This window comes from Chelonoidis abingdonii, chromosome 1, assembly GCF_003597395.2.
Source record: "Chelonoidis abingdonii isolate Lonesome George chromosome 1, CheloAbing_2.0, whole genome shotgun sequence".
NCBI lineage: Eukaryota > Metazoa > Chordata > Testudines > Testudinidae > Chelonoidis > Chelonoidis abingdonii.
In genome coordinates this window covers 59,426,675-59,454,023 of record NC_133769.1, presented here as the reverse complement: position 1 = coordinate 59,454,023, position 27,349 = coordinate 59,426,675, and the positions used below count along the sequence as shown (strand labels likewise).

At 40.5% G+C, this 27,349-nt stretch overlaps 1 protein-coding gene across 2 annotated transcripts in view; it reads right to left on the bottom strand.

Moving 5' to 3' along the window:
- Window positions 1–27,349, bottom strand: part of TMEM117 (transmembrane protein 117) — a 363,574-nt gene that overhangs the window by 211,141 nt on the left and 125,084 nt on the right. Inside the window, exon 1 of one of the 2 annotated variants that reach the window (XM_075065940.1) lies at window positions 21,140–21,220. The exons of the other annotated variant lie outside the window; for it this stretch is intronic. Coding sequence (XP_074922041.1) covers window positions 21,140–21,204 — 65 coding nt within the window. The 5' untranslated portion in view covers window positions 21,205–21,220. Of the gene's footprint in view, window positions 1–21,139; window positions 21,221–27,349 lie in introns of those variants that run through there. 2 annotated transcript variants of the gene reach the window in all.

Below are 27,349 nucleotides of genomic sequence, written 5' to 3'. Positions count from 1 at the left end.
GGCTTTGTGTGTACACTAACTCAGTCAGAGGGCTCATCTCTTGGACTCGCTCTATCCTCCAAAAAGGTCCCTGTGGGAGTCATTTGCTTTCAAAGTAATTATAATCAATAATTCTAGAAGCTCAGTTGTACAGCTTCAGACCAACTTAACCAAACAGATGAGTCTAAAGTTTAAGAAAAAGGTTTTAATTAAAAAACACTGTTGCAGAATTCAGATAAATTTGTATTTTAAGAAGTTCTATTCCAAATTCCATTCATAATAAAACTTTAAGCATAAATTACTAACAATTATGGTTTTACATAGTCCTAAACTAGTAAGAATAACCATTTAATTCTGTATACTCTATGAATGAGATGTTAAAAATCCCAACCATGCTATATGCTTCTTTGAAAATCTCTGCCAGTCACCTTTATTTCTTTGATTTGTATTCTAATCTTTACATTTTTCAACTCTACAGTCATTGACTTTAAAAAGTCACCATGTATCGACAGATTCCTCAAAATCAGATGTCAAAATAAATGATTTGATAAGTTATTAGGGATAATTGCAATTCCCTTTGGAGACGTCACTTAAAGTAAAACGTGATTTCATTCAGCGTTAGACACACGCACTTTTCATTTATTAATTACAACAACATATAGCTACAAGATAACGTGAAGAGTTTGACGTAAACCAAATAAAGCAAAGAGTTGCTAAACTCTGGGCCAAATCCTTGAATGGTATAAATGGGCACAGGTTCATTGGAGTCAATAAGCTAAGATTATTGAAACCAGCTGTGGATCTGGCTCTATATTTTAAATTCAACCTGTTGTGACTAAAATACCTTGTGGGAGCATTAACAATACTGATAATGATTATCAAGGTGGGGAAAATCAACTTCTAAATTATTGAACTATCATGTATTTTGGAGTGCTAGAATTTATCAACGGTTTTCAACTTGGGCTTCTTCTTTAAATTTATTCCACCACATACTAGTATAATTACATAAATAATAATGCTTACCTCAGATATAAGGAAAATATAATTGTTGTAGAGTACGTTAAATAGTATCAAACAGTCTCACGCATCTCGATGCTAAAAAGGCATCTTGTTTTGGAAAACTACTGACAAAATACTGTCCACACTGTAACCTGGGTTTGCTGTATAATGAACAATCAATTCAATTAAACACTTAAGTACGTGCTTAACTTTTAGCATGAGAGTTGTCCCATGGAGAAATCAATGAGATTACTCACATGATTAAAGATAAACACGTTTTAGAGCTTTTCTGATACAGGGCCTAAAAGAAGAAGAAGAGACGTATTGTTGGCATTGTTTTATTTTCTCTGTTTTACTGCATTTTGCATTATTTGGCATTGTATAGACGTTTGGTATATTCCTTTTGATGGCTTCTTTTTTCATTCTCTGTTTTTTCTCTCTTCTTTATGTTCACTTTTTTCTGTTTAGATTAGGGATTACAGTACCAGATAGTGAAGTACTAGCTCCTGACCTGACAAATCTGGCTAGTTGGGGAGGCAATTGTTTTCTTAAAAATGAGTATTCTGAATATAGACCAAGGAAATCACCTGGAACAGGGAGCAAAATAAATAAAATTATACTGCTGAAATTGTGTGCCTCAGCTGAAGGTGTGTGCCAAAATCCAAGAGCTGACATTCCTGCATACATCTCAAGGTTATAATCATAAGTACAACCAGCTTAAATTTTAGCTACTAGTAGACAGAAAACCCCCCATCACAAAAACACTGCACATAATTTAGCCTTTAACAGATGGTATTTCAAATGAGCCCGAGGGCTACAAAAAAGTATGGGTCCCTTCAGATCAACATAAAGGTGCAGTGTACTATTCAAACTCGATACTGAAATGTAACCCTTTTCCTACTTAGTCACAATTAGAGAATGTTACATTGGTTGTTTACATTTCCATCTAAATTTACCTCTGATGACAAACAAAGGAATTTGTGTTTTTTGAATGCTAGTTTCATTCTGACTATTAAACAAAGAGTAATAGTCTCTCCTTTCCTTTCCCCTGCCCAAAGAAAAAAAATCCAAAAATGAAGTGCAATAGGGCATTTGGGAAAGTTTCAGGGAAAGAACTCCAGAGGCCTTTGCAGCATTTTATGTGCATAAACATCTTACTTCAACACTGCAGACAATAAAGAGACTCAATACAAGAAAACAATACAGATGTGACTCATTGAAATAACTTGTTTTCTTGAACTGTTTGTACAGCTTTCAGCAGGTTAAGAATATTAAGTCTCTCTTTCTACTGAGCATGGCTAGATATTTTCTATTTGTTATCTCTCTAGGAACTTGTCATAATGTTTCTTGGTGAGGACAAGATGCTACTACATTTTGCAGTTGCCAGCAGGTAGGAGGAAAACACCTGGGTGAGGTCCCTGATAGTTTACATATTTCATTTACATAGCAGACTTGACGGCCTTATATAAGCCTGATTTGAGAACTGGCCTATATTTCAATGAAGTATAGTGCTTCAGATGAACAGTTTGAGGGGTTGAACATGACCCTTGCTATTCCAGTAGTGTGTGTAACTAATGTAGTTTCCCTCAAATAAACGAATGTATTCATTGCTGCATCTTACCACTGCTGCCTTGACTTTATTTCTCCGTCCATTGCTGTTTTCCAGTGGCTTTCACTTACTATACCACAAATGCAACTGTTAAGCAAAATCCTTATTTTCATGCTAATATAATCAATAATTAACATAGGGGAATGAACACTGATTATTCAGTAGGACAAACTCAATGAATAATTGGTGTTATTAGATAGTCTTGTACCTGTATTTAAATCCGTAGTATAAATATGAGCTCAGCATCAAGTACCTCAGCATCACTTCATATTATTTACCTCATGCAATGGACATATTTGGTGTAAAGATTGTGAAAAACTTTTCATTTCCCCAATCCCCATTGTTGTTACTTCCATGTGATCTCATTATAAACTAGGTATTTCCCCACAAATCACTGGTTTAGCAAAGGAAAACAAAGAAAAGAAACAGTTCAGGACTATTGCTCCATGGCTTGACTTGGAACTATTCTAGACCATCAGAAAGGGACATGACAGAATATAGGCCAAATATATAAAGTTATCTGTTCAGTAATTCATTCAAAATGCCACACTGATAATAATGTTTGTCTTGTGTTTTAAAATGAGAAATCAATAGGTGATTTTAAAAAGCCTGTACTAGTTGTGACCCATGAATAAGACACTGTTTTTACATGTGTGCACTAGATTGAAAAATGAAATTTTCATCCCACAGGAAATTCCAATAGTTTCACATTTGTTTTCAATCCGAATTGGGATGAAAAGTTTATTCATAAAAACTTCACCAAAAGAAAAGTTCTGAACATTCTCACTTTGGAAATGCTGTTTTGCTGGACTACATCTCTCTTTCTCGCTGAGACACTGCACAAGAGATGTAGTCTGGCTGGGGAACTTGACCCAGGGGAGAATGGGGCATAAGGCACCCAAACTACAACTCCCATGAGGCACTGCTTTGGCTCCGGCAGGCAGAGAGGTTAAAGTCAAATTAACCTGAAATGAAAAGTTTTGTTTCAATTTGCCTCAACCGAAAATTGAGAAACTTCAGAAAAAATGACCATTTTCCCATGAAAAATTCAAATTTTGTGCAAACCATATTTTCTGTCAAAAAACATTTGTACTTAAAATTCTTGACCAGCTCTAATGTGCACTCATATAATTAGAAGCTTTTCCTTCTGGACCAATATGTAGTGCCAAACAGCACCTTATATGACCCAAAATTTGTTGCCTGTGCATAGATCCAATTTAAGGAAAGACATAAAAGAAAGGCATGGTGTAGTGGAGAAAAGTTTTTAGTGAATACATTGGTCCCCAAAGAGCTGGGAACAAAGAACTCCGGAGTATTCCCCAAGCAATGACTCTGATACTTCTGTGAACATATGAGAATCATTTAACTTCTCTGTCTAATCTTCCCCGCTAACAAGATGGTGATAATAATACTTAGTTATCTACACCAAAGGGGTGATCTGAGGTGGAATTAAATAAAAGTCTGAGTACACCTCTATCCCAATATAACGCTGCCCTTGGGAGCCAAAAAATCTTACCGTATTATAGGTGAAACCGCGTTATATCAAACTTGCTTTCATCTGCTGGAGCGCACAGCCCTCCCCCACCCCCGTAGCGCTGCTTTGCCAAGTTATATCTGAATTCGTGTTATATCAGGTCACGTTATATTGGGGTAGAGGTGTATTGCCTTGAAGATTAAAGAAACTGTACAGGTGCTAAGTAGCATCGCTATTTTATTATTACAACAAATGGTATTTTTGAATTATTTTAGGTCACTAAAAGGTTTCACTGGCAAAGAGTTGGCAAGTAGCCATAGGCATAAATTGACATCATTCTTTATCGGGTGCAATAGTGAAGTCAGATGACATGGAAGCAATGTTATCCCATCATCTTTCATCCATGATAATTTCTCTAAACTCCTTCCCCATGATTTCCATCTCTCCAGTCTTTTTTCTGCAGGCAAACAGGATAGTCTCTAAATGCAGACTATCCCATCTATATTCAGAGTAGGTAATAGTAACCCTGTCTCTTCCCCCCCCCCCGCCCCCATTCAAGGTCTCTTTCGCCTTTGCCCAGCCCCTGTTCATTTTTCTGTGAAACTCTTTCATAAGTTCACAGAGTTTAAGGCAAGAGGTACCATTAGATCTAGTCTGACCTCTTACATGTTACTGGTCAATAAATTTCATCTTGCTCCCCCCCATATTGAGCTCAAGTACTTGTTTATCTAAAGTATATCTCCCAGAAAGGAATCCAGCCTTGACTTGAAGACATCAAGAGATGGAGAATCCACCACTTTTCTTGGTAGTTTGTTCCAGTGGTCAATCACCCTCACTGTTAAAAATGTATTTATTATTTCTAATTTGAAGGTGTCTGGCATCGGCTCCCAGACACTGGTTCTACCTGTCTCTGTTTAATTTAACAGTCCTGTAGTACTTGGTATTTTTCCCATGAAGGTACTCACAGTAGTCAAGTCACCCCTCAGTCTTCTTTTTGATAAGCTCTTTCAGTCTCTCACTCTAAGGCACTTTCTCCAGCCCTCAAATCATTTTTCTGCACCCTCTCCAATTTTTCAAGTATTTTAAAAATGTGGATACTAGAACTGTATCCAGTATTCAAGTATCAGTCTAACCAATGCCATATACAGAGGTAAAACCATCTCCTTACTCCTACTCACTACACCTCACTTACACATCCAAGGATCATATTAGTGCTTCCTGCCACAGCATTACTCTTTCTGCTCCTCAAAGGTTCAGCTATCTAATGCGCCTTCATACTGCATTCAGGGATTCTCTTAAGTTCACAACCTACTGGAGAAGAGGAACCACTGCTTCTTGACTCAAAATCTTTTAACTACTTTAGTGCCATGCAAGGTTATAAAAGCAGGAGCAGCACAATGATGGACATGGAAACACTGCTGATTTTTCAGTGCTTTGTGTTGCTGGACAGGTCATTCACATCAAGGCAAACTCTGTCCCTCTCTAGCTGACTCTCCCTGCAGGTAGTAAGATAAAATTTTATAAGACAGCTCTCTGTGACTAGACAAGCAGAGTGAGAAAAAGCTTTTAGTACATGCATCCACAATGAAAAACACAAATAGGTCACATTTTGGCCTGCCAGACTCGATAGCATCCCATCAGCTGACAGATGCAGATCGACAAAGGTTTTCTTTGTTTAGAAAAGCAAAGCAACATAATATTTTTAGCTTGTTATCTATTTGGAATTATACATGCTATTAAAATAAATAAAAGGCGATCAGCAATTCTTAAAAGGATGGTATTTTCAATCACACTGTCTCTTCCTGAGCCTGCTGAGAAGCATCATTGTGTAGCAGACAGAATAACGTATTTTAGTTACAATGTGCCAACTGCTGAATAGAGGAGATACTATGCAAAAAATAATTCACTCTACGATCCACTTTTATTTCACTACTTTGGGTGTTATAATGTGCTTCTTTCCTATCCTAGTAAATGGAAGTCACTTTTCCTCCCAAAGAGACACTGGGCCTGATTCTGGCCTGTCCCTGGGCCATGAACACTGCTCCAATGGTGTGCACTGTTAGTAACAGCCCCCAAGGGAACGGTCCTGATGCAAGACCAGCATAGGGCTGGCACATACACAAGACCTCTATGTAGGAGTATGCTACAGTAGAGCCAGGGACACAAGGGGGATTGACTGCAGGACAATCACTGGTTGTCCTGAGCTGAAGAACAGCCATAGGCAGCAGAGTAGAGGCTGCCATAAATTAAAGCAGACCCTAGGATTGTTATAGCTTATACTGTAGACCACTCCAGCCCCTGGAGGACCCCAGTATCTCAGGACCATAAAGTGATCTTTGATGCCCCGTCTCCTGGGCTGAGCCTTTTGAGAGGTGCTGAAGAGTGATTTCAGATATACTGTAAGTGCCCAGATGTGGCTTGCCAAGTCTTAGAACACACAATGCTGTTCCAGTGTGCTATCTATTAAATATGGTGGTGCAGTCTATGCAGACTATTGATTCTAGCATTTCAAAGTTCAAATCTGCTACTCCTCAATCATCTTTGCACTAAACTCCTCCTCTTCCCCTTTATTTTTCATCACTGTCAATCAAATCTATCATCCTCTCTGTCCTACAGGCTCAATCATCTTTCCTCCTTTCTCTCCTTCTACACATACTCCCTCAGCCCTGTCATTTCATCTCCAAAACTCACCGGTTCCTGGCCTTTGACAACGTGAAAAGCCTGGTCCAGGTCTTGAACGGGCCTTGACTATTGTAAATTCCTCTCCAAGACTCAGCTAACTTAAGCTATGCATAAGGACACCATAAAAGTAATGCACATTGCCCTATGCCACAACAATAGTCAGGTCCTCTACAACATAGGCCCCACTTTCTACTTCTCCATTTGTCTAGTTTTGCTTCACCCTCATGTTTTCCTCACTCAGCTCAAGCTGCTCACTTTCAGGACCTTTCACATCCTGTTCCCATGCCTACATATATGCTTCCCTGCAGTTCTCTCTGTCTGGAACTCACTTCCTGATCCAGTTCACGACACCAACACCCTCTTCTTTTTCATATACCTTCTCAAAACTCAAATCTTCAAGGAAGCTTATAAACTATACCCATTTACATTAAGGTCAAACTGTGTAACCCTTAAGATAGGCACAAGCTACCATTAGAAAACTATAGGTGAAGGGCTTACTGTATAAAGGTATTCCATATTGGTTTTACACTGGATCAAAGACCAAGAGAGTCTTCTATCATTTATAAACTGTGACGGCCTCTGTTACTGCTAGTTGCCCTCTAAAAGAAGAGCAAAATATTTGACCTATCAGGTATTTGGCACCAGCACAAAAGACTGAATAATAATTTTACTACCTATTCTTTATGTAGCCCTTCTGCCAGGTGAAGTCAGCACCAACGAGAGCTGGGTTCCATATCTAGGGCAGTGTTTCTCAAAGGTGACCACCATGGCTGCATGTGGACACCAAGGGCTTTTCTTGCAGCCACAACAAAGTAGCGCCCCCTCTTCCACCTGGATGCACCACCCTGGTGTTGATTTCTGGCTTCAGCTCTGGGCTCTGGCTGAGAGGCAGCAGGCCCCAGGCTCTGGCCACAGGGCTTCTGGCTCCAGCCCCCTTACTGCTTCCCTCAATCCATCTCCCCTGATCCCCCACTGCCTCCCCTGACCCTCCATCCAGAGTTTAATTTGTCCCCAGATGTGCCAGGGCTGAGTAAGTCTGCTGTGAAAAGTGATACTTGTATGTTTGTTAATATCACTTTTCACAACAGACTCACTAGCTAGCAATAACTAAATTACAATGAGTTGGACATGTATATGTGCATATTTATTTGGTTTTCCTAAAGCTAATTAGCAATTTTAGGAAAAAATGTGAGAGCAGCCACCAGCAAGACTTGGTGGCTGCACTCTGAGGCCACCAAAAATTTGTCCTGAGACCCCCTGATCTAGGGTTCCTCTTAACACCACAAAACAGAACTGGCTCAAGCCCCCACACAGTAATCTGGTAAAATTTACCACCCCGGGTGCCCCTAAGAGGCAATACTTCCTTTCTTGCAAGCATTGAGACTGTGTGTAACAAAATAAAAAACTTTTATTAAAAGGGAAAACACCACAACTATAATTCAAAAGCATGTGACCACAGGCAAACACCCACTCCAGTGTGTCAGACAGTATCCTGTGCCTCAGTTTGTATTGTGAAAATCTGACAAACAGCTGTCCCTGAACACACTACTCCCACTGCTGTACCACACTCCCAGTTGCTGATCCTGGTTTGGAAAAGCCAGAGTTCAGAGGTGAGTTCACCTCCCAACCCTGGGAGGGTGTTGAGCAATGCTGCCTGTGCAACTGGATTACAGCTACCACCTCCTCTCTACCACCACTGGCGGCGGCGGCTGCTTCTCTACCACCACTGCTTGCTGCTCCCACACTATCACCTTCTGAGGTTCTGCCACTTCACTAAGAGCTGGGTTAATTCAGCTTTCAGTGATTTCAGCTGATAGAAACTGCACTGGCAGGAGATTCCCCACTATGTTGTCTTCCACTGCAATGCTGTCCCCACACAAGGTCTAAGGCTTAGCCCCTAGACCTGCTCAGCAGTGATGTCAGCTATAAGAATCACCAACCGAAAACAAGGACTCTCAATTGAATATAGTTAGCTCTATCTTTATCGCTGGAGAGCCGTAGGTCAAATGGTGTCCAGAATGCCACACCACCAGCTAGAAACACCTGTCCCTACCCATTTTCCCTCTTCAGTGGGATTTGTGGGGGGGAGGGATAGCTCAGTGGCTTGAGCATTAGCCTGCTAAACCCAGCATTGTGAGTTCAGCCCTTAAGGGGGCAAGCAGGGGGGAAACCCAACCCAACCCAACCCAACCTGTTAGGGACAGTATTTGGTCCTGCAAATGAAGGTACGGGACCAGACTCAATGACCTTCAAGGTCCCTTCCAGCTCCATGAGATATAATCTATCTTCATATATATACCCACTTCTTAGCAAGGTTCAGTTTAGGGTGACCCCCTCAATCATAACAGGCTAAGCACAGTTCCACTGCCCTTTACTTGTACGATAAGGATAACATTTCATCACTCCTGCATTCAATTACCAGAGTGATTTGCAAGCCAAAATTGTTCACTTTGGCAAAGCAGCTGCATCTGCTGTGCACCTAGGCAGAGTAGGTGTGTCTATGCCAGGGGTTCTTAACCTGTTTACCACTGTGGGCCACATCCAATACTACCTGTATGAGAATGTCACATGGACTACAGCTGTTTGCTGGCTGGGCTGTAAGCAGACCACAGGTTGCAGGTTGAGAACTACAGTCTATGCAAACAGTGTGCTCCTGAAGTCTTTTACTCCAGTTTATCTCTAAATGGCTAGGGAGAGCTCATTCTGACCCTGCTTATACTTATGTCCCCTTCCAGTGCCAGGTGAAGTTCATTCAAAGGCACTACAGGAAACATTGAGTGACTAACTACAGCTTGCTTTGCCTGCAGACAAAACCAAAGCTTCATTAACAATTCTGTGTTGCCACTCTGCTAATTTAAATTGCCACTGTCTCTTCCCAAAGCAGAAGAATTAAATGTCTATACCACCATGCAGTGATGCAATGCAATACCTCCAAAGCTACAATGTCCCGTGACACAAAATATACATATTACTGAACCTGATGTATCTAAATCTAGTTAACATTTATATAACTTTAATCAAAATAACTAAGTGTAGAGGGATTTAAGCTCACATTAGATCAGTTAATACGTACTTGCAATCTACAATAAGTTTTACCCAGGGAGTCATTGTTTTCTTGACATCTCATTTAATTGATAACCAGAATCTCAGAGAAATCTCTTGGAAAGGAAATCATTTAGTCAGCCTAGTGGCCTGGCAGTAACGTGCTTCCCTGTTTCCTTGGGCAGCCTGTAGAAGAACAGAAATGGAACTCTTTCCACCTGGTCAAACTCTACACTACATCCCTTTATTGAAAAAGCCTCTCCAAGACACAGGTGTCATTCTCCACCGTGCATTCTCTCACCCCTTGAGGGTGATTTCCAGAACTGTTGACTGTGATCCTGGAGAAGAGCTGCCTCCTCCTCCCAGTGGAGATAGGTATATTCTAGTGATAAGAAAGGGACAAAAAATTGAAAAGAGAAGACAGCAGGGAAAAGGGACAGAGTGAAGAGACTAGAATGAAGATGACACAAGAAAGAACAGCAAGCCCACTTTAAACTCATTCATAAAACCATTAGCTGTGAGAAGGTGAGAACTCTTGTGGCACACACTTCTATGACCAGAAAGATGGAGAAGAAGTCCTTACTCTGATTCATGGAACTCTTCAGCCCAGGATTTCCAAAAGTTGCTGTTTTTATTAAAACAGTTATTTCATTGAGTCATATTTTAATGTGATTTTGAAACTCTTTACAATGAACAGTACCTGTGACCACTGCTGGTTCAGACCTGGAGTTTTTATTAGCCATCACCTGTTTCATAGGCATTTTGTCACATAAGAATAATATGTACAGGGCCAGAATTGGCATGAGAATGGTGAGGAGAAATATGGGCTGAAAGATGGAATTTTTGGAGCTGGTGCTGTGCTACTCCTACAAAGAGTACAGAATACACTTCTCTCTGTATTGACTCAGTGTGGCTGCCTGCTGCACGTGAAGGGAAAATGACTCTGCCCTCACTTCATCCTCCTGGAGGCTAGCAGTGACATTAGCCTAATACAATGCCTATGCTTGTCATTTAGATTGTGTCTGGACCTTGGTCCGGGCTGTGAGAAGAATTATTCCCCTTGTGCCTACTCTGTGTAGACAAGACATCCCCTAACAAAATACACACATACATATATACTCAGAGACACTTTATTAGAGCAGATGCAGACTCTCAATACAAAGGCTAAGCTTCAGGTCCTTCCCCCGCACACAGATGTGCACCAAAATTTAAGGGTAAATGTTCAAAGTGATTGTCTGCCTCACCTGTGCAAAGTTTAGCCAACCTCCTAGCCAGAGTGTATGGTACAAGGGTCATGTAACAGGGCATAAGACTAACAGACATGCTGGGACATATAAATTAGCCTAGGTGCAGTCAGGAGAAAAACTCCAGGAAACAGACCTGGGAGTGAATACTCCATTGAAGAGTGAGAGGTAAGAACATACATAAGAACAGCCATACTGGGTCAGACCAAAGGTTCATCTAGCCCAGTATCCGGTCTTCCAACAGTGGCCAATGCCAGATGTGAAGAAATACTTCCTTTTGTTTGTTTTAAACCTGCTGCCTATTAATTTTATGTGGTGACCCCTAGTTCTTGTGTTATGAGAAAGAGTAAATAACATTTCCTTATTTACTTTCTCCACACCAGTCCTGATTTTATAGACCTCAATCATATCCCGCCTTAGTTCGTCTCTTTTCCAAGCTGAAAAGTCCCAGTCTTCTTAATCTCTCCTCATATGGAAAGATGTCTAAATACACAGGAAGAGGACCCAGGAAAGAGACAGCAAGGCAGTTTGTGTTACAGAGGCTGATAGCCCAGTGATTTAGGGTACCAGTGCTGGAAACCCATAGTAGAGGGTGGGTCTGGGTTCCCTCTATGCTGCTACCCTACATGAGGAGTGCAGACGTCCAGTGTTTACTCAGGAAGTAAGATACTATTAGCTTTCAGGCTTAATAAGTATGAAGTGGTCTATTAGGTTTTGCCACTAGTGCATATAGCTTGTGTAACCCAGCCCCCGCTCTTGATGGTTATTAGATCCCATGTGCTCCTAAACCAATGGGAGTTTGGGCAGGGATGGGTCACAGTTCTTTGCTCTGGGTCTCTTAGGCATGCACTCAGCTACAGCCCTTGTATCTGCCACCCTTCTTTGGAACATGGGGCTCTGCAGCCCAGTTGTCTTAAACTCCAAAACCAGTACCTCAGCCCTTTGGAGCTCCAAGTAGCTTAGACGTGTTCCCTCACAGTTCCACTTCACTTTGGCACTCTGGGCTTCTTGATTAACCCCTACAGGGACCATGTAGCAGTCAAACAAGGAACACAGCCTTTGCAAATAATGTCTTAACCACAGACACTTTTGCTCTTAACGTACTAAAGAGTTATTGATCTTTGAAAGTTAAAGCAGCCCAGAGCTGCACCCACCACCAAACCCCACTTTAGTCTGATCTCACCCCTTCTGTGAGTCTGAGGTCAGGTCAGCAGTTCAGGCAAGGCATGTTCCCTGCTGCCTTCTCTTGCTCTTCGGCCCAGTCTTCTGGCATGTGGCACTGGAAGACCTCCCTTTCTCATAAAGTATCCCTCTTTAAATAAAGTCTCTGTCCCTGGTTTACTATGTTCCAAACTAGAAACTCCAACCCCTCGCCATGTGAGTCTCAAATGAAAAATGAGTCTTCTGAGGTAGGCCAGTCACTGAGAGTCATTCAAAGCTGATGGTCTCTACTGGCTCTTTCACTGATAGTTCTTTCTGAGCTGTCCCATAGACCTCCTTGGCAGGGCAGTGTCTGGAATACACTAGCTTTGTCATGGTCAGGCTGGCTTTTCAACATGGAACCTCAAAAGTCACTGAGCACACAAAATGGAATTCACAATACAAAATGGAGTTCAGAATTCAATATAGACATGTCACAGCTGGATCTCTAGAATAATGTTCAACACAAGTAACAGCTGAAAAAAATTCTGACCTCTAGAATTAAGCTATAATTGTTTCAGTCTCCCACAAACTTTGTTACTCTCCCTATCTATGTCCATCTGATTGACAATTCTGTCATTTTTACCTAATGAATTAATTGCATTCAGTTAACTGACAGCAACACCAGAGTGCATTAAAGGATAACAAATTAAATTCTAATTATGGTTCCTTGTGATGGGGAATTAGATATAAACATAATCAAACTCCATTATAAAATAAGTATGTTAGACATCTTCAGTAAAACATGTACACTGTTTAAATTATAGTCAACTATGATATGTTATGCACAAGGGTAATATTCATTTATAAAACTCAAAGAATAACACCTCCCACACAAATGGGGAGGATATTTATATTATTGTCACAAATGTTTCATCTTCAAACTAAAAGTTTTCACAAATGGCACTAAGAAGAAAATATTGCCCTTATGGTGATACGAAAGCTATTTTGTCATAGACTTTAAGGTCAGAAGGGACCATTATGATCATCTAGTCTGACCTCCTGTACAACGAAGGCCACAGAATCTCAGCCACCCACTCCTGTAATAAACCCCTAACCTATGTCTGAACTACAAAAGTCCTCAAATCGTGGTTTAAAGACTTTAAAGTGCAGAGAATCCTCTAGCAAGTGACCCGTGCCCCACACTGCAGAGGAAAGTGAAAAAAACCCAGGGCTTCTGCCAATCTGCCCTGGAGGAAAATTCCTTCCTGATCCCAAATATGGTGATCAACTAAACCCAGAGCATGTAGGGAAGACAGTGTATCTGTCTTCATTATTTTATGTAAGAGAAAAGTGCACTTAGCTTCAGCAGCTCCTCTTAGAAGTTAATTGGCTTTCCCATGGCAAAATCTCAAATTTCTTGTTTGAGCTCAGAGGATGCAAGATTTTTTTCCCCCTTACTGATTGTAGCTCTGCCATTTCTGAATACTTCACTGGTCATTGTTGGCTTGCTCTCAGTGCTTTGTTTCAGGGGCAGAACATGAAAATCTTCATTGATTGATAAGGTTGAAATCTTTATTGACTACTTCCTGAAGCTAAATTTTCCACCAAACATTTCTCAAACTCCTGGATGTGAAGAAGAAATACCTAGAACTTTAAGTAAAGCTTTGAGAGTACTTGTGCTTTTTGTCATGACTTAGCTCTGTGAATCAGGTATTTTTGCTTAGCTTTTTTTTTTTTAAGAACTCACTGCTGTTAAAATACATTCTGCTCTCTCTCAGCTCTCTGTTGAAGATGACCTCTGCTTTTGCCTGGCACTGAGCCTCAGGTACAACATCTTTGCTTATTAAAGCAGGCACAGCACTTAAAGAATTTTTGATCATGACATCTTATTAATCTAAACTTTATAAGTATCTTGTACCAAATGTTTTTTTTACTAATTTTCAGATAGTTTTATTTGATTATTGGCTTTTACTAACTATTTGCTGGTGGTTAAATATTTAGAAGGCATACAGGAGATGTGAACTTGCAATCTGAATTTCACAATTTGTTGCATCTGCAAAGGATTGTGGGATATAGTAGGATGTGGTGAGTTGAGAGATGACTTTTTTTTTTCTAATCATTTGATGGGTTGCAGATAAAAAAACTGGAAACAAATGCTGTAAGTGAATTATATATCAATGATGTACATGTGTATATATACATGCAGAGTCTCTCATCCCAAACAAGTAATGACACTTGAAGATTGTGAACAGAAGTCAAAGCATCATGATAGCTCTTTCCTCTTTATATTGCTAAATGGCAGGTAGAGAAGTTCTGATATGGAAAAGGTTGATTAGAATAATGACTAAACTGACCTTCCTTTTTTATCCTGCTGGTTTAGCTAAGCAAATAGTGACTAGCTACATCTGAGGAATATATTGGTCTAGACTAGAGACTTTGGAAGGAGGAAGCCCTTTATGTCCAGGGCTAATAAGCAATTATTGTCTTGCAAGACAGCACCTCTAGTTAAGATCTGTTTCATACATGGAGTCAACTAATTTCAACTTAATAGGAACCAATATCCATCTCTTTTGAAATCATTTTAAGTCCATAAAAGATTGTGTTCTTCATATGGTCAAAGGAATAGGTTTCTAGTGTGCCTTGCAGTTCCTTAGAAATCTCATAGAAGATTATTCTTGACATTATACTCTACATTCTCCCCACACACACACACAGACACACACACACCAAAATGGGCAAGTATACTACCAATCAAGATGTGAACAAGTTAATGCTACAATCCCTAGAACTGGCTGTAAAATGAAAGAGACACAGATAATGAGTGACAGGAAGATTTTCATGATAACTCTGTACCCAAATCTATTTATTCCACAAATTGGTTCAGGAGAATGGTGGTTGTCTAATTTTTATTTCCAGTAGGTTTATGATGCAGTTTGTCACCTTGCAATTTCAGAACATAAGAATGACCATATGAGGTCAGACCAATGGTCCATCTAGCCCAGTATTCTGTCTTCTGACAGTGGTCACTGACAGATGCTTCAGAGGAAATGAACAGAACAGGGAAACTTTGGGTGATCAGGGGGATAGCTCAGTGGTTTGAGCATTAGCCAGCTAAACTCAGGGTTGTGAGTTCAATGCTTGAGGGGGCCACTTAGGAGGATCGGGGGCAAAATCAGTACTTGGTCCTGCTACTGAAGGCAGGGGCTAGGCTCAATGACCTTTCAGGGTCCCTTCCAGCTCTATGAGCTAGGTATAGTTCTATATTATTTTATAACTCAGATCCCACCCCATATAACATCCCATCACTGGCCTTTGGGCACATTTACCGCTAATAGTCAAAGATCAATTAATTGCCAAAATTAGGCTATCCCATCATACCATCCCCTCCATAAACTTATCAAGCTTAGTCTTGAAGCCAGAACTTCACTCCTCTGATGGTTAGAAACTTTCATCTAATTTCAAGTCTAAACTTCCTGATGGGTAGTTTATATCCATTTGTTCTTGTGTCCACATTGGTACTGAGCTAAATAATTCCTCTTCCTCCCTAGTATTTATCCCTCTGACATATTTTAAAAGGGTTCTTAAACTGAACAACATGTGCTTAGTCATCATCCGAGACTACTATAACATGAAATTTATGGCAGAATGTGGGGAAAATAGAGCTGGAGACATACAATTCTCTCCCAAGGAGGTCAGTCACAATTTAATTAACACATTATTTTTTTAATGAGCATCATCTACATGGAAGCATGTCCTCTGGAATGGTGGCTGAAGCATGAAGGAGCATACAATGTTTAGCATATCTATTTCATACCTGTAGTCTACAACAACCACCATCATTCCACAGAATGAAGGTGGTACTACCAAAATAGTTTTCTCCTACCATAATAGCAGCACATTCTCTTAACTGTCTGTTAGTCTGTCCTCATGTCCTGCAAAATTTGATCACTAACAGGGGATCATTGTGTGTCTACATCTCCAAGTAGTTGAAATACTTGTTTGAAAACAAGTGCAACAGCTGCTCATAGTGGGAAATATTCTTTGTAGTGTGTTAGTGTCTCTGAATTTGAAAAGGAGAAGAGAGAAAAGAAACAGATTCAGGGAGAAAGAGAAGTGCTACACAGAGGAGGATATTAAACAAGCAGCGGATAGAGTTCAGATTCTGAAAAGAGGATATTTTAATTACTGCTGTCTAGAAAGACAGAACATTTTTTGTTTCATCTGCTGCTATGTAGTTTGGTAAAGTATCATCTTCATCAGAGAATACAGAGAATAGTATTGAAAAAATTAGCATATTTTAGAAATGGATATCTCCAGCAGTCACAACTCTTTTCTCTAGATGATATATTCAAAACATCTGGATGTCCCGCTGGTCAATGAACTCAAAACTACATAGATACGCTGGGGCAGATGTTCAGCTGGTGTAAATTAGTATAGCTCCATTGACTCCAATGGCCAGAAAGAAAAGACTTCACATTTCTAAGGGTCTCAGTCTAACATTTTTTATAACACTGGTCTCTTTTTATTTAATCTGTGCCATTCTTAAGAGTATGCTGCACACAGGATTTATCTGCCTTAGAAAAAAGAAAACCAGCTCTTTAATGAGACAAGGGAGGAGTCCTGTTTGGAAATACTTAAGAAGAGCATGTGGATACAGAGTCCTTCACTGAGGGCTCAATACTTCAAAGTTCCAAGAAGTTTGGCCTCAATCCCTCAAGTCACTTGAACATGTGCTTAACTTTAAGTATGTGAATAGTACCAACAGGAACTGGATTGAGATCTCCAGCAATTGAAGTCCACCTTCCAAAAAGATACCGCGAGGGTAGCAGCAGTGGAACACTATCCTTCAAAACTAAAAAGTGTGTAAATTAGGGCTATCATGATTTTAAAAATTAATCACGATTAATGATTAATCGCACTGTTAAACAATAATAGAATACCGTTTGTTAAATATTTTTGGATGTTTTCCAGATTTTAAAATATACTGATTTCAATTACAACACAGAATATAAAGTGTACAGTGCTCACTTTATATTTATTTTTTATTACATAATTTGCACTATAAAAATGAGAAATAGTATTTTTCAATTCACCTCATACAAATACTGTTGTGCAAGTTCTCTACCATGAAAGTTGAACTTATAATTGTAGAATTATATACAAAAAATATCTGCATTCAAAAATAAAACAATGTAAAGCTTTAGAGCCTAAAAGTCCATTCAGTCTTACTTCTTGGTCAGCCAATCACTAAGACAAACAAGATTTGCTTTACATTTGCAGGAGAATAATGCTGCCCGCTTTTGTTCACAACTGTTCACTGAAAGTTGAGAATAGGCATTCTCATGGCACTGTTGTAGCTGGCACTGCAAGATATTTACATATACCAGATGTGCTAAGATTCATATTGTTCCTTCATGCTTCAACACCATTCAAGAGACATGCTGATGACGGGATCTGCTCATAACAATCCAAAGCATGGCAGCTGAGCATGTTCATGTTCATTATCTGAGTCAAATGCCACCGGCAGGTGGCTGATTTTCTTTTTCAGCTGTTCGGGTTCTGTAGTTTTTGCTGTGGAGTGTTGCTCTTTTAAGACTTCTGAAGCATGCGGTCATACTTCGATCTCTTCAGATTTTGGAAGCACTTCAGATCTTTAAACGTGGAGAGTGCTGTAGCTACTTTAGAAATCTCATTGGTACTTTCATTGCGTTTTGTTGATCTGCAGTGAAGTGTTTTTAAACTGAACAACATGTGCTGAGTCATCATCCAGAGATTACTATAAATGAAATATATCATAGAATCATAGAATATTCAGGGTTGGAAGGACTCAGGAGGTCATCTAGGCCAACCCCCCTGTTCACACAGGACCAATCCCAACTGAATCATCCAGCCAGGGCTTTGTCAAGTCTGACCTTAAAAAACTCTAGGAAGGAGATTCTACCACCTCCCTAGGTAACCCATTCAGTGCTTCACACATTTTAGTCAAAAAAGTTTTTCATAATATCCAATCCTGAAACCGTCCCCCACTGCAACTTGAAGACCATTATCCCTTTACTGTCATTCAGTATCACTGAGATAGTCTGAGTCCATCCTCTTTGGAACTCCCTTTCAGGTAGCTGAAAGCAGCTATCAAATCCCCTTATTCTTCTCTTTCGGCAGATAAACAATCCCAGTCCTCAGGCCTCTCCTATAAATTGTGCTTCCAGACCCCTAAATCATTTTTGTATGCCCTCTGCTGGACTTTTCCAATTTCCCACATCCTTCTCTGTAGTGTGGGGCCCAAACTGACACAGAACTCCAGATGAGGCACTCACCAGTGTCAAATAGAGGGAAGAATCACGTCCTTGAGTCTGTGGCAATTCCCTAATATACGCCCAAATGCCAGTTAGTCTTCTTGGCAACAATGGGCACACTGTGTGACTCATAATCAGCTTCTACACTGTAACCACTGGGTCCTTTTCTGCAGAACTGCCTCCTAGTCATCGGTCCTATCTGTAACGAGTGAAGGGATTCTTATCGTCCTAAGGCCGGACTCCACACTTTTCCTTGTTGACACTTCATCAGTTTCTTTGGCCCAAATTCCTTTAATTTGTCTAGGTCCCTGCTTATCCATATACCTACTCTCCAGCGTATCTACCACTCTCCCAGTTTATGTCCACTGCAAACTTGTAGAGAGTGCAGTCCACGCCATCCTTCAGATCATTAATTGAGATACTGAACAAACAACCAGCCCAGGACCGACCCTTGCGGGCACTCCGCTGTGATTCGGTGCCAAACTAGACATGGAGCCTGTCTGATCACACTCACTAGAAAAACCTGATAATTCTAGCAGCTTCTCTAATCACCTTATAAGTCCATTTATCCAGCCCACTCTTTAACTTGCTGGCAAGAATACTGTGGGAGACATATCAAAAGGCTTTGTAAAGTCAAGGAATAAACATCACCCATCTGCTTTCCCTCATCCCACAGAGCCATTATTCTGTCATAGCAGGCATTTAGTTAGTCAGGCATGACTTGCCCTTGGTGAAATCCATGCTGACTGTCCCTGATTACTTTTCTCTCTCTAAGTGCGTGCAGAATGATTCCTTGAGTGACCTGTTCCATGATTTTTCCAGGACTGAGGTGAGGCTGACTGGCCTGTAGTTCCCCGGATCCTCTCCTTCCCTTTTTTAAAATGGGCTTATTGTTAGACTCTTTCCAGTCAGCCGGACCTTCCCGATCACCATGAGTTATCTAGAGATAATGGCCATGGCTCTGCAATCTTACAATTCTGCCAACTTCTTTACACCCTCGATGCAGCGCATCAGCCGCCATGGAACTTGTGCTATACCAGTTTTTCTAAATAGTCCGACACCACTTCTTTCTCCAAGAGGGCTGTTCACCTTCTCCCATTACTGTCTGCCCATGCAGCAGTCTGGGAGTTAACCTTGTTTGTGAAGACAGAGGCAAAAAAAGCATTGAGTACATTAGCTTTTTCCACATCCTCTGTCACTAGGTTGCCTCCCTCATTCAGTAAAGGGCACACACTTTCCTTGACTTTCTTCTTTTTGCTAACATAGCTGAAGAAACCTTTCTTGTTACTCTTAACATCTCTTGCTAGCTGCAATTCCAAGTGTGATTTGGCCTTTCTTGCATGCCGGAGCAATATTTTTATACTCCTCCCTGGTCATTTGTCCGATCTACCACTTCATGTAAGCTTCTTTTTTGCGTTTAAGATCAGCAAGGATTTCATTGTTAAACCAAGCTGGTCGCCTGCCATATTTACTATTCTTTCTACACATTGGGATTTTTTCCTGCAACCTCAATAACGATTCTTTTAAATGGCAGAAGGAGGGGAAAATAGAGCTGGAGACATACAATTCTCCCCCATGAAGGTCAGTCACAATTTAATTAACGCATTATTTTTTTAATGAGCATCATCAGCATGGAAGCATGTCCTCTGGAATGGTGGCTGAAGCATGAAGGGGCATACATGTTTAGAATATCTGGCACATAGATACCTTGCAATGCCAGCTACGAAAGTCCCATGTGAATGCCTGTTCTCACTTTCTGGTGACATTGTAAATAAGAAGTGGGCAGCATAATCTCCTGTAAATGTAAACAAACTTGTTTGTCCTAGTGATTGGCTGAATGAGAAGTAGGACTGAACAGCTCTAAAGTTTTGCCTTGTTTTGGTTTTGAGTGCAGTTATATAACAAAACACAAAAAATCTACATTTGTAAGTTGCACTTTCACGATAAAGAGATTGCACTACTGTACTTGTATGAGCTGAATTGAAAAATACTGTTTCTTTTGTGTCTCATTTTTACAGAGCAAATATTTGTAATCAAAAGTAATAATATTAAGTGAGCAGAGTACACTTTGTATTCTGTGTTGTAAATGAAATCAATATATTTGAAAATATCCAAAAATATTTAATAAATTTCAATTGGTATTCTATTGTTTAACAGTGTGATTAAAACTGTGATTAATTGTCATTAATTTTTTTAATTGCAATTATTTTTTTAGATTAATTGCAGTTAACTCACGTAATTAACAACAGCCTTAGGGTAAATCTGAGAGAATAACTACTTCAGCAACTAAGATTTAAATACTAGTCAGTGAAAACTCCTTGTTATTTAACTACGATTGTGTCTTATATTAAATGGATTAAGAACTGACTACCTGACAGATCTCAAAATAATTGTTAATGGGTAAATGTCACTGAAGGGGGGCGTGATTTGTAGTGGGGTCCTGAAGGGGTGTATTCTTGGTCCAGTGCTATTCAAAAATCTTAATCAATGATCTGGGGAAAAATATAAAATTATTGCTGGTAAAGTTTGCAGATGACACAGAAATAGATGGTGGTAGTGACAGACAGTTCAGCAACACAGAGTAATCTGGTAAATCAGACTCATTCAAACAACATTTGAATAGAGCCAAATACAAATCAATAACTTAGGAATAAAGAATGTAGGTCACACTCACAGGGTGGAGGACTTCCACCAGGAAAGCAGTGACTTGGGGATCCTTGTGGACATCCAGTTGAACATGAGCTCCCACTGTGATGCTGTACCTAAAAGGGCAACACAAGCCCTGATTGTATAAACAAGGAAATATTAAGTAGGACTAGGGAGTTGGTATTATCTCTGATGATTGCTGGAATATTGTGCCCAGTTCTGGTGTTCAGACTTTATTAAAAAAAAAAGATGTTGAAAAATTGGAAAGTATTCAGAAAAGTGATACAAGAATGACAGGGGTCTGGAAAATTGCCTTACCCCAACAGAGTTAAGAATCTGCATCTATTTATCTTATGAAAGAGCAGGTTAAGAGATTACTTGATCACAGTCTTTAAGTACCTGCATAGGGAGATTTCTTATAGTGGAGGGCTCTTTAATCTAGCAGACAAAGGTATAACAAGATTCAGTGGCTGAAAGTTGAAGCTAAACAAATTCAAAGTGGAAATCAGCACAAATGTTTAACAGTGAAGATAATTAACCGGTGGAATGTGGTGAATTCTCCATGACCTAAAGGATATGCTATTGCTCCATCGGAAGTTATGCACTGGATGCAGAAATTACTAGGTAAAATTCTATGGCCGATGTGATGTAAGGGGTCAGACTAGATGACCCTAATGGTCCTTTCTGGCCTTAAAATTTACCATATAGAAGCATAAGATTGGGAATTACGACAACAAATAGAAATCAGACCACACTCCCAAAATTTCCATATTATACATTAAAAAAAATTAAACACAGATTTAAAATACCTACTTTCTGGAATAATTGAAACACAATCAGTAAAATATTCATTTTAACCTTGATCTGCATTGTTGTAATTATTTGTTTTTTAATTTAATTCTTGTTTGAGTTGAATTTGCATTACTAGAGTATAATTAGAATGACACCCACTGCCCTATTTTTTCCATTTGCACATTCCTGGAGACTCTCAATACTGTAAGTGTCTCAAATTTGTCGTATCACAGCCATATAACTACTCCTGTGCTAGTCTCACTCAATCCCCTCTTATTTAGACTATGACCATGTAGCTAAGTAGGAAGCTGGACCAAAAACTGAAGTCCATAATGATGTCACTGTGATCTTCATGGATAATTTACAGTGATATGTCTATTGACATGTCAAGAGAAAACACACAAAAGTGTCATAGTCAAATGCTTGGTGGCAATTAATTTTGGCTAGTCTGCTGCTGTAATTTTAATGAGTGCATTGCAAGTTCTCACATGGGACCCGCAGACCATAACAAGATGTTACTTTATACACATTGCAGGCACTTGGCTGTCATTTAGTTCTCTGCTGACAAAAATGAAAATTATACTATATATCTACACAATGGCATGCAATAAAAATGGTGTTATGTTTCATACATGATTTATAAAATAGAAACAACAGCATGTGTACATTTGGTCGCAAACAAGATGTAAATGAGATGTTTGGAGGCATATGTGTAACTAGTTAGGGTTTTTAAATGTTTACAGGATTTTGTTGTTTGTGTGTGTATATTTACATATTAGAGAGAAAACAAGATTTATGTTCTGTCAGGCTTTTGAGTGAACATTTAGTTTCTTTTTTATTTGTATGAATGACAGGTTACATCTTCTGGGCAGGTTACTGATGGCTCATTGAGCTATTATTTTAGGACACTAGGAAAAAAATAATAAATATTTGATGGAAAACACCTAGTCAGAGCTGTCAAAAGTGCTATATAAGTCAACAAATGAATAATAAAAAAGTAGACTTTTGCTATAAATAGGCCTTTCCTCTTTCATACAAGCTTGTTAAAAAAAGGAGGGATTTGGATAGGAGGGGTACCTCTGATATACAGCAGTGAAAATACAAGGATTCCTTTGAATTCACAATGTTATCTAAATGCACTACAACAGACTTTTCAAAACCTCACTTTACATTCCCATCATCTCATGTCTGTAGTGTACATCTGCTTTCTCTGATCCGCATAGTCAGCTGAAGGAAACAAGGCAGGGGGAGAGAAGTGTTCATAACAACTTGGTGGTAAATGTTGTTGGGAGAGCCCAGATGAAAAGCTTGCTAATACAAACTGTAAGAATATTTATGTGGCATTACCAGATCTTTCATTTATTCATTACTCATAATTCACTTTTCCAACTCAGTTACATATTTTATAACAATCTCACTCACTCCCATGTTCTTTGCTACATTCTGTTGTCTTTTGCATTACACACCCCCTCATGTTTTAACAGCATCATGAGAACATAGAGCATTCTCTATTCTAATGAATATTTTATTAGTAACTTTTGAAATGGAAGAAGTGAACTTGATGGTGGCTCATTGGGGTGGTCCAGGTGCAGGGGAGCAGGGCTCATGGGGGGTTTCTGAGTGCAGCGGGGGGGTGAGGCTTGGTGGGAGGGTCTGGGTATGAAGGAGTCTAGATGCATGGGGGTTGCAGATGTCGGAGCAGCTCCCTGTACAGGAATCCCTCCTCCTGCAGCTGAGGAGCAATGGGTGCAGGGATTGCAAGGGGGGAGTTTGCAGAGCTTCCTACAGCTGGGGGTGACAACTGGTGGTGGGTCTGACTCAGCTCTGGATGCCATGCAGGGGAAGAGGAAGTCCCGTTCTCCCCAACCCAGTTCTCCCCAACCCAGCCAGGACTAGCAGCTGAGCCGAGTGCAGGGTAGGAGCCACCAGCCAGGTCTTCCCCAGTCCTGCCCCCATCCTACAGTGATTTACTTCTCTATCGGCGGCCCTAAGCATCCAAAACATCTGCAGGGGAGGGTCACATGACCACTCTTGTGGCTTCCCTTCACTTCTCTGTCAGAGAGTCATTTTTTGCGGGGAAGCAAATAAATCTGTGGGGAACACAAATTCTGTGCATGTCCAGTGGCGCAGAATTCCCCCACGAGTAACCTGGCATTGGTCACTGTCAAAAAACAGGATACTGGGCTAGATGGAGTATTGGGGTGTGACCCAGTATGGTCATTTTTATGTTTGTTATGAATCCATAACTTAATATCTAGCAATACACATGGGGCCACATGCTACCATTTGCAGGCTCTTCCATGTTGGGATTTGGAAACTGTACAAACTTAAAGTCAGAGGGCCAGATCCTCAACTGCAGAGTTTCCAGGCAATCTGCCCACTGAAGGATCTTGCTTGTCTGAGGGGATGGTTGGTTGTGGTTGATGAGTCACTCTTTCCTGAAAATCCACAAGGATTCTCTCAAAAGCAGGAAGGGATTTGGCTAATGCAGGATGTGTTGAGGAGCATCATGCCCTTGATATGAGTTCACTGGCCTCCTGAAAATGCCCAAATGTGCTAGATTTCTCTTCAGATATTAGGGTATTCTTAGATTTGGAAGGTCATCATGCCATCTGTAGTAGAAAGAGAGCCTGAAATATAAGCCTTTGTATCAGAGGCCTAAACTAAAGTAGTGGTCAAACTTTGCTAATATAAAGCAAAGTTAGCAAGACAGACTATGAGCAGAAGTCAGGCTCTGCCTGCATGCAGGCTCATAGAACCTGGCAAGAACAGGGCTGGTATTGCATAAACACACTCATTCCTGAGAAAGGCTAGGCACAGGACACTCACACAGACACATTCCAGAAGGATGGGACCAGAAAACCCCAATACCAAGTATGATAGAGACATTCCCTGAGAATGTTACAGGAATATAGTGACCCCCTCTTAGAGATAAGGTCAGGATGACAGTGTGATGGATAGAGATGTTTTGATCAAACCAACATGCACGAGGTAATGGGTGGTAACTAACCACATCAGAGGGTGGTGACTGACCATGTCAGAGGGGCAATAAGTAACTTGTTTGTATTGATGTATAAAATGAAGTCTGGCTGACCTAGGGGGCAGAAGAAAGTCCTTCCACTGACTGAGCTCATCCATTGTGATAGGCAAACATGTGTTAGTGGTCCTGTAGAGTCTACGAGATAATAGGACTGTGCCTCGTTAACAATGAACCTGGCCAAGTGCCTTTGCTACTGAACGGGTCTGTGGTTATTGGGCAGTTCGATTGGAACCTGCTATACAGGTTATCTGGCCAGAGCCAGTGCAACACATAGAGAGAACACACACACAGCCAACATCTGACTACACCATCTGCCCACTACATATGGAAGGAAACTTTTGATGGGATGATTTGCCAGAAACATTGTGACCTCAAAGCTTTTTCTGCCCAACCTTTCCCTTTTGTTTGAGATGGTAGCAGAGGGAGAATGATTTAAAGTACAATCTGATATGTGTTCCATATGACTTTATACATATATGATGTTAATGTCAACTCTTAGATAGCATCTTCCTTTATTATGTCATTACGTTTGACAAGCCAACGAATGTCTAATACTCTGACCTGAAAGTACCCAAAAACTGTGTTCAGATTTTTAATGGACCTTTTGTTTATATTGATTTATAGACTGGGCACCAGTGTAAGATTTATCCTAGCCCAGCTCCATACTAAATCCTCAAACTAAAGCAGTGCAGTCCATTCAAAACATCCTACACAAGCCAAAAATCAGACAGACACTGTGAATCACCAGAAGACTCTTTCAAAGGTTTTGAAACTTGTTAACATAATGTAGTGGTCTTTTAAAGTACGCCCCATCCACAAACCTGCTGACCCACTTGCTGCTGACTTTGCTGGTAACAATGTTTCTTTTAAAGAAAAAACTTCTTCCAAAGTTGAATCTTTTATGTTATCCCTCATCTACAAAACAGTGACAATTTTTTTATTAAAACTATTATTTGCCAGTGTCTGCATACCTGATATTAGAGAGACATGGTAGATGAGGTAATATCTTTTATTGGACTAAATCCTGTTGGTGAAAGAGATAAGCTTTTGAGCTTAAAGAGCTCTTCTGGTCTACAGAAGCTCACATCTTGGCAAGCAATGCTTTGAAAACCAATGAATGGTTCTTCAGCAATATGTTTGAATGCTCTCTGGAAAGTGAAAAATGCTGAACACTCAGCTTGTTTGGTAAACGCCACTTTTATTTATTGACTAAAGAACAAATAGGAGAGATCTACTGTGCACTAGTGGGCAAGAAAAAAAATCAAATATTGAACAATGAATGCCCTCAGCAAGAGCAGAGCAAGGTAATTTCACTTATGACTGAACAGTTTCAAAGAACCTTAGGAAAAAGAGATGGAGGGAAATCCTGGGCACCAAATAAATGCAGTTGTATGTGAACTCAAAGTATCATGATATTCTTTTTAAAAGTAACTAAGATCACATTCCATGCTAGCAGCCATGCCCATTCACTAGTACAGAACTTCTGTGCATGCTTTCTAAGCTTCCCCTTTCTGTCATCAGGCTGGCCTATGCTCCAGCCCACCCCCTGCACATGTAAACACATCCTACTGGATCTGCTCTGAAAGACATTTTGAATTGACAGATCACCACAACGCTGTCACTCTTAGGATTTAGACTGCAACTCATTTGTGTTATATGCTTCCTTGTTTTATCATGTAAATAAATCTCTTATTTCTTTTTCCTAATTAATAAACCTTTAAAAAGTTTATTACAGAATTGGCTACAGGCATTGGGTTTATTGCCAGATCTAAAATACTAACTGATCTGGAGCAAGTGACTTGGCTCTTGGAACTGGAATCAACCTGAATATTTTGTGATTTCTGGTATAAGTAACCATTTATCACTACACACAGGTTACCTAGGTGGCAAGATAGACTGGAGAGTTTAAGGGGACTACGATTGACTCCATGGCAAGACTGTTATAAGTAAGTGTAATGGGGTGGCTCTCACCACCGTGGCGCCTCCTGCTGGTCATTCTGGGAATTAGCTCAGTCTTTTCACACGGTGCCCTCCTCCAGTGGTGTCTCGCCACCATCAGTTCTGCTCCAAACCCACATCACCTCAAGGAACACGGTGTCCTCTTCAGGACACAGCCAGGGCCGGTGCAACCATTTAGGCGAACTAGGCGGTTGCCTAGGGCGCCAAGATTTGGGGGCGCCAAAAAGTGGTGCCCCCCCCAAATTTTTTAAATGGTTGCAGCCACTGCTGCTGGAGGGGCTGAACTGCCGGCAGCAGTAGCTGCCTGCTGCCGGCAGCCCAAGGTGTCCCCCGCATCAGGGCACCGCTGGTCAGCGCGCCCCTGAGGTCAGTGTGCCGCCGCCACAGCCCGGCAGCCCAGGGCGCCCCCCACCCCCGGGGTCAGCGAGCCACAGCCGCAGCCCGGAA